The sequence below is a fragment of the Nicotiana tabacum genome, chromosome 14 (assembly GCF_000715075.1).
Source record: "Nicotiana tabacum cultivar K326 chromosome 14, ASM71507v2, whole genome shotgun sequence".
Lineage (NCBI taxonomy): Eukaryota > Viridiplantae > Streptophyta > Magnoliopsida > Solanales > Solanaceae > Nicotiana > Nicotiana tabacum.
Genome location: NC_134093.1, coordinates 13,248,961 through 13,257,438, shown reverse-complemented (window position 1 = coordinate 13,257,438; position 8,478 = coordinate 13,248,961). Strand labels below are relative to the sequence as shown.

General features: G+C 37.3%; 1 protein-coding gene across 1 annotated transcript; it reads left to right on the top strand.

Annotated features, from left to right (window-relative positions):
* Positions 1-4,955: 4,955 nt before the first annotated feature.
* Positions 4,956-7,371, top strand: LOC107789100 (auxin-responsive protein IAA4). Its single transcript, XM_016610866.2, has 3 exons — positions 4,956-5,348; positions 5,968-6,267; positions 6,946-7,371. The coding sequence occupies exons 1-3, from the start codon at positions 5,140-5,142 to the stop codon at positions 7,019-7,021; spliced, it is 585 nt and encodes a 194-aa protein (XP_016466352.1). The 5' UTR covers positions 4,956-5,139; the 3' UTR covers positions 7,022-7,371.
* The last annotated feature ends 1,107 nt before the right edge of the window (positions 7,372-8,478 follow it).

Sequence of the window (8,478 nt, the reverse complement as noted above, 5' to 3'; positions counted from 1 at the left end):
CAGCATCGGCTTCGAGCTCTTTAGCCTTTTTTATCTTTTCGGAGAGATCGAAACCTCGAGCATGGATCTCCTTTAAGGTCTCCCTCCGAGATCGGCATTTAGCAAGTTCAGCAACCCAATGTGCTCGAGTGTTTTGCGGTCTCGGCTACCTCTCTTGCTTGTACTTGAGCAACTTCAGCATCGGCCCGATAGATGGCCACAAATGCATCCGCATCGGCCTTTGCCTTTTCGGCGTCAGATTTGGCCTTCACAAGTTTGAAAGTCAACCGAGCCTCGAGCTCCTCTATTCTTTTTGCTTGAACCGAGATTTTCTCCTTCATGCTTCGAAGTTGGTTTTCGGCTGATGATTATTGGGCTCGAGCAGTTTTCTTTTCTGCGGCATAACAATCCATGCCGTCTTTCTATCCCAAGGCCTCTGCCCTTATCATATCGACCTCTTCACAAAGCTTCCCAATAACCTCGAGCTTCTACAGCAGCTGTGAGATCGAAATATTAGTCACCGTTCCAGAATCGAGTCCATGGGTTTTTAAGATTACCATTACCTGCTCGGTCAGGTCGATCTGGTCTTGTTGAGCCTTAGCCAACATCACGGAGGTCCTTGATTTCTTCTTCCATTTGTCCGAAGGGGAGTCTAAGAGAGTTCCTCTCCTCCGTGACCCGTCGGAGTTCGGCCTCATACCGACACAATTCATCTTGAGACCGAGAACACGCTTCTCGAAAAACGGTTGCGGCCTACGAAGGAGAAAGAAAAGAAGTTAGGAAAGAATATCAAACATGAAAGTGGTATCAACAAATGGAGTTAGAGCTTACCCGATTTAGAGCTTGTTGCACTTCGCAGAAAAGGCCCGACACATCACTAGGGCCACCATAGTCCTCGACCCCAGTAAACAAATCGCAGAAGGGGTCCTCCCCTTCATGAGATCGGTTTATCTCGAGGGCCCCCAAAGCTTGGGCTTCCCGAATCGCCCCTTCAGAAAAAGCAGGGAAAATGGGCGAGTCTTCGATTACAACTACCCCAAGTGAGTCGCTTGGGGAGTTCTCTTCGGTTCGAAGAGAGTCAGGAACGGCCCCTTCAGACATATCCACCATCCGTTGACTTCGATGGGATATATCCTCGATCCCCAATGGCTCAGGGACTTTGCCCGAATCTTTCTCCGATGTACCCCCAGTTCGAGGCGGAGCCTTCGATTTTGGATTTTCGGAAGTAGAGGCCCTTTTTATCTTATTGTCTTTCACCGATTTAGGAATCGGGGCCAATGTTTCCTCCTCGCCGGACAAAGGTCTCAAAACCGCATCCTTGCCTAAACCTGCACACAAGAAAATTGATTTGAGTATGCGGAAAATAGTTCGAACTATCAATGATGCGAGAAAAGAGATTACCATGATTTTTGGCCTCCCATCGGCCCTTTGACAAATCGCGCCATGAGCGCTCGACGTACGTATAAGTCGAAGCCAGGGCCCGTACCCAGTCCTTGAGGTCGGAAACCGCACCGGGCATCCAAGAAACCGCTACACCATAAAAGGGGATATTAGTAAGAAATGAAACGAATGGGGCAAAACAATCGGAGATAACAACAGAGTTGCACTTATGCTTCATGTTCCATTCTTCGGGAAATGGAATCTTCTCGGCCGGTATTAGGTCCGACATCTTCACTCGAACGAACCTTCCTATCCAGCCTCGATCCTTGTCCTCATCTATGCTTGAGAACAGAACCTTGGTAGCCCGGCGCTGTAGTTTTATTAACTCGCCTCGAAAGAGGCGGGGGCAGTACAATCTAATGAGGTAGTCGAGGGTGAAAGACATCCCCTTGATTTTGGTCACAAAGAAACGGATCAGAATAACGATCCGCCAAAAAGAAGGATGGATTTGGTCTAAGGTTATTTGGTATTTACGGCAAAAATCAATGATAACAGGGTCCAGGGGGCCTAACGTAAAAGGGTAAGTGTATACACTTAAAAACCCTTTCACATGAGTAGTGATATCCTCTTCGGGAGACGGGACTACCACTTATTTGTTCCCTGAGTTACAATCTTTTTTTACATGTTCGAGATATCCCCGATTATCGAACATATATATCTCGATACTGGCTCACAGATTCATGAATGAATTCAGAAGGTGTGAGAAAGAAGTTAGAAAATTTAGAGTTTGGAGATGTAAAAGTGATTAAAAGTGAAAAAAGGGTTATTTATAGGTAGAGCAATGGCGGTTCAATTTCGATAATGGCCGACCATCGTCTGACACGCATTAAATGCCTAGGTAAATTGAATCGACGGGACAACTATCACGCACGTCATGATCGGACTCGATGCAAACGTCAGTATATATCTAATCGTACCGTTGAAAAATCATGTCGTTTCTCGCTACATCCTTCCCAAGAAACGAGGGGACTATCTGTATACGGTAAAAACTGGTTAGTCCTTCGTACGAACTGGTCGAAATGGTAATGCATTGGATCGAAGATGAGGATGAGGATGAGGTCCGAATTCAGGTCATCAAGCTTCGAGCCCTAGGGACCGATCAATGTCGAGCTCGATATTATTATCGAGCTCTAACCCAAATCGAACTATGATGAAGTTACCAAGCTTACGAGGCAGAGACCGACCAACACTATCGCCGAATCAATACAAGGCCCCGAATCAGGATCGAGCTCGAGTCAAGATCGATAACTCGAGTCGATGTCGAGCTCGAGAAAATATCGGGCTCATAGACAAGAGCCGTTGCAACCGGACTGGGAGAGAGAATATTGGTAGGACTTATGGAAAAACTATTTTATCATGGGTCTTCCACTATGTATTTTTAATTATATCTAAAGTAGGATCCTTCCACTATAAAGCGATTGGTTATTATTTTCTGTAAGGAACAAGTTTGTCATACTCTGTAACTAAGATATCATATACTCTCGTACTAAAGAATTATCCTTTTAGCTTCATAGATTGGTTCATCTTGCTTAGTTAATAAATTATCTTCTTCCCAACCTTGCTTCTTTTTCACTCTTTACGGTCCATATATGATATTTTTTATCTATCCTTATGATTTGTGTTAAGTTATACCACATATTCTTATAACTACGTACAAATTCAAACTCTATTAGTTTTTTCCGGTAAACAAAGTCAAAGAAAAGTAATGTGAGTTTTGTATTGTAGTATCCCTTTGGACTGCGTCAACAAGTCTATGATAACTGAGTTGATAATTTGCTGTCTAGAGAGTGCAATATATTGCTTAAAAAAGGAAGCAACAAAAAAAAAAAGTACAGTTAATGTCTACCCTCTTTTTTCTTTTTTTTTTTGGCTAATATGTCTACCTACAATTACAGCCCTAATTTTTTTTTTAAAACTTTTAATTTGAGTTGGAAAATAATTGAATGTCAAGGTCTAAAATTCTACATCAAAGAGTAAAACAGTTCGAGAACATCTTAGTCACATTTATTCTTAAACTATAAAGAATATGCTTATTTGGCAACTTAAATTGACCCTAAGTAGAAAAACAACAAAATTAAGGTAGCAAAAAATTGAAAAAGTGCAGCACTTTAGCTGAACATTTCCATTGCTTGTCTTTATTTCATTATTTCAACAACATCAGATTTGGAGTTTTCCTATTAGTCAAGTTTAAACCAAATAAAGTCTAACACTGAAAAAAGCTTCTAATATAGAATTCCTTAGAAGATAGTCAATTCAAATGCAGACAATAAATGTTATTACTCATATATTAGTTATACATGAGTAACAAATCTAGCGATATTAGTAAAAATAATTCATACAATAAGTATGAGTTCATTTCTCACTAATTCTTATTTCTATTCATATTCATGTGTCACAAAAAAAAATTAAATAAAAAAAATACAGCATGTGGTAATGACATAATGTAGACATCAAACATGAACTTAGCCAAAAATTCAAACTCTGCAAAAAATCTCAGTTCCTCAAAAGTTATACCATGCCTTGCCCATACATAACCAACACCCATGTGGATCCTCCTTTTCATTCCACATGGTATTTTTTTTCTTTTTTCATTATTCGATATTCAAAAATTATCATTAATTAATTTATATTTGCGCTAAATAAGTACACAGAAAAGAATATAAAACGTTTTTAACAAAAATAGGCGAACAATCCAACTCTTGGAATATACTATAGCCCCAAGTGACGAAGAACTACATCCCGTCGATGCGAAAAGATCAACCTGCTATTCGTTGAGTAACTTTTATCCGTTAAGCGACGGCCTTTCCACTCGGCACGTCGGAGCACTACGACCGAGTTTAGTCCCTGTTAGACGGGTGGGTTTTGCGGTTAAACTCCCTTGTGCCTTTGCACGGGAGGGAGATTTTTCTGTATTTTCAGTGCTCAAAATAAAGACAAGAATAAAGAAATTCAACCATTGCATTACACTTTTTAGTGGTTTAAATATTTTTTCTCTACTTCTCCTGCCCTACTCATATAACCATCTTTATATCCAGAACTAGAATTTGAACTTTATTGAGTTCTAAGATAAGACATCAAATATTAATAATTGAATTCTGAAGAAAGAATTGTTGAATTCATAGTTAATTTTCTAGCTCAGCCCTTACCCACCCCATCTCCATAACCCAAGAATTACAATCCAATGTACCTGATTTTTCTCCCATAGCCTCCCAAAACTCATCTTAACCATTCCTTTCCATTGAATCCTCAAAGTCTAATTTCCATATGGGAGGCTGAACTTGTCCCACATTTGTCCCCTATATGTAGGTTCACTTGTCTAAAAGTTGCTACTCTTGCTACCGACAACTTTAGCTTGCCTTTGTCCGAAATTTATGCACTTTAACCAAAAATATTTTTATCATTTGATTCTCCAATACCCACCCCCTCACACAACCACGTCCCCCCATTCCCCACCACCCACCTAAAGTCCCTTTGTCTACAAATTTCCCTTTACCTTTATCTTTTATATAACAGCAACCTACAACTTACAAAAAAATACTCACCTTTTCTTGCATACAAATACAAGGGCATTACACATCTCTTCTATCAACTCAATCTTGAAGGAAAAAGCAGCAATCTTGATCAAGAAAGTGTTTGAAGATTTTGAAACTTTGTATTTGAGGCTTTAGTTCTAAAGAGGGTTGTCTGGGATAATATCCAAGAATCATTTTAAGGAGAAAAATGGAAATTTTAGTGGCACATCAAAAAGATCTGAATCTCAAAGCAACTGAGCTCAGATTAGGTTTACCAGGCTCAGAAGATCAAGAATCTGAACAAAAAATCTTGTCAAATTCCAAGAATAACAAAAGGGCTTTGCCTCAATCAGCTGATGATGCAGAAGATTGTGAATCAAAGTCTAGTTCTGATGTCAAAGCCCCGCCTGTTTCCAAGTAAGTCTCAACTTTTTTCTTATTTATATAAAAATCTCCAATTTTTTATTGGAAGGGCAGGACTGTCCGGTGCAAAATATATCTCGCGATCATGCGGTGTCTGTAAAGAGCCGCACCCAAGGTGTGTAGTGTAGATCGCGTATCCTAATGCAAGCATTAGTGGCTGCTTTGACCGCTCGAACCTGTTACCTATATTAAGGGGTGAAGGTGTGGTCAAGCGTGGTCAACTGAACATTGTTCACCGAAAAATTATATTATATATATAGGGTAAAATACTACTTGTTATTGATAAAAAAAATGGACTTTAAATAACCCTGCATAGCCAACTAGCAAAAGATGTTTAAATTTTGAACACACTTATCGAATTGTCCGGTGTTGCTACTGCCTATAGATCACAAAGAAACAAGGGGATTGTTATACAAATAGCTGGACAGATTTAATGTTTACTTTTTTTAGCCGGTATACATAGATTATACATTGATTATGCATATATTGTACATGAATATATTAAACATTCACCAGCTAGTTTAAGTTTAAACGATTAGGTAGTTGGCTATTTGAGTTAAATCTTCTTTTTTGTAAGAAATAAACACTAAAATATTTTGGCTAATGATTTCAGGGCACAAATAGTGGGATGGCCACCAGTGAGATCTTACAGAAAGAATAATATCCAACCAAAGAAAACAGAAACTGAATCTGGAATGTATGTCAAAGTTAGCATGGATGGAGCACCTTATCTTAGAAAAATTGATCTGAAAATGTACAAGTGCTATCCTGAACTGCTAAAAGCTTTGGAGAACATGTTCAAACTCACTATTGGTGAATACTCAGAAAGAGAAGGCTACAAATGTTCTGAATTTGCACCTGCTTATGAAGATAAAGATGGTGATTTGATGCTTGTTGGTGATGTTCCTTGGGAGTAAGTTCTTGATTCTTGAACTCCTAATTACTCCTTCCGTCCCAATTAACGTGAATCTATTAGTCTGGACGCGATTTTAAGATAGAAATAAAGGCTTTCGGAACTTGTGATTTTAAAAGTATTGTAATATTTGTGATTTTAAACAACAACAACAATCCATAATAAACTCACAAGTGGGATCCGGGAGGATAGTGTGTATGCGGAGACCTTACCCCTATCTTGTGAAGATAGAGCCTTATCTTGTGAAAGATAGAGTGGCGGTTTCCGATTGACCCTCGACTTAGAAAAAGCATAGTAAAAATATAATTTGTGATTTTAAATGTCATAAATTGTTTCTGAAGTTAGAAAATGATTTTTTTCTTTTTCGAAACAGATTAAAAATGAAATAGGTTTCCACAAATTTTCTAGTGATGTCTGAAAAGTTAGTGTTTATGTGGACCTTAACCCTATCTTATGAAGATAGAGCGGCTGTTTTCGAGATGCACCACTCAGAAAAAGCATAGTAACAATATAATTTGTCATTTTAAACATGTCATAAATAGTTTCCGAAGTTAGAAAATAGTTTTTTCCTTTTTGAAACAGACTAAAAATGGAAATAGGTTTACAAAATTTTCTTACATTAAAACATGTTATTTATATGTATAGAATCTAATGAGTTTTTTTTTAATGTTATTGCAGAATGTTTATGTCATCATGTAAGAGGCTGAGAATAATGAAAGGATCAGAAGCAAGAGGCTTGGGTTGTGGAGTATAACTATAATATTAATTCCCAAAATAGAAAGTTTGTACCTTTTCTATGACAGGAGTAGAGGAGATGATGAAAATGAAGTTTTTGCTCTCTTGACACCAAAAAGAGAGTATTTTCAAGTTTGGGTTCTCGTGTTAGATGAATCTGGATATGTTGAATTTTACATTTTTGGGTTATTATCTTGTGATTGGAACAGTTTTTCTCTGGACTTGCAACTAGGAGAAGTGCAAACAGGAAAAAAACTTACAGTTTATTTATTTTTGTTGTTTCTTTTTGGAGTTAAATGTTATATATACTTAGCAGGAAAGACAAACAATGGTGGTTTAATGATCCTGCAAGTTTTATTTCTTTTCTGTTTGAAATTATCCCATCAAACATACACAAAGTGACTTTTTTTGTTGTTGCTAAGAAAGCAATTGTACAAATTCAGTATTAGTATTTCTGGTTCACAGATCTGATAATAACAATTCCATTTGATTTGTATTGTTACCTTAGAAATATTAAGAGAATTACTACTCTGAATTGCTTCTACTTGTTATATGCGCCAAATTTTAAAACAAAAATTATGACTTTAGCAAATAAACCAAAAGGGAAAAGGGATTATTTACCAAGATTGGAGAATTCTAAAACTCCAATATAGTGAAACACCATTATTTATATTCATTAGATAACTATACTTGATTGTTCAACTTGTTTAACATAAGGCAAAAGAATTCAATCAACACTTTTGAGTTGAAGGGAGGAAATTACAAGTCTATTTCATTTCTTCAACTCTGGTTAAGTTGGCCAATTCAAGGCCAACATAAAGCAGCAAAACCAAGATTTTCCATGCTCCAAAAATTCAAAATTAGTCTTTTCCCTACTTTTGGTAGAGTATTCAGAACTCACTATTCTATTTTATTCAGATTCGAATTGCATAGGGCACATTAAAAGAAATAACGTCTCCTACCAATAATTTCTCCATTTCTAGAGTTCGAATACAAAACTTGGATCCCATTCAGAATAGAATGGAGGAGGAAATTACAAGTCTATTTCATTCCTTCAACTCCCTTTTTTGTTCTCCGGTTAAGTAGCCAATTCAAGGCCAAATAGTGCAGAACCAAGATATTCAATGATCCAAATCTTGAGAACTAGTTTTTTCCTATTTTTTTGGTAGAATCACTTGATATTCAAAATTTATTGGTCAAATTAATATAGATTTTCGTCGTATAAAATTTATTAAAGAAGATAGCGCTCTTTACCAAAGGTTTCTCATTTCTAGAGCTTAAATCAAAATCTTTACTATAAAGATAAAGGAATTTCATTCATATCATCGCACCTCTTGATATTAATTTTTCTCTAATAGACTTTGGTTAGGGTGGAATAACTCAATCAATGAAATAGGAATATGAAAATGGGAGGACAAGTCACACGTGTATGCCATGTGTCAAGAAACCGAGGAGTTTTAAGACACGGTGAGGAGG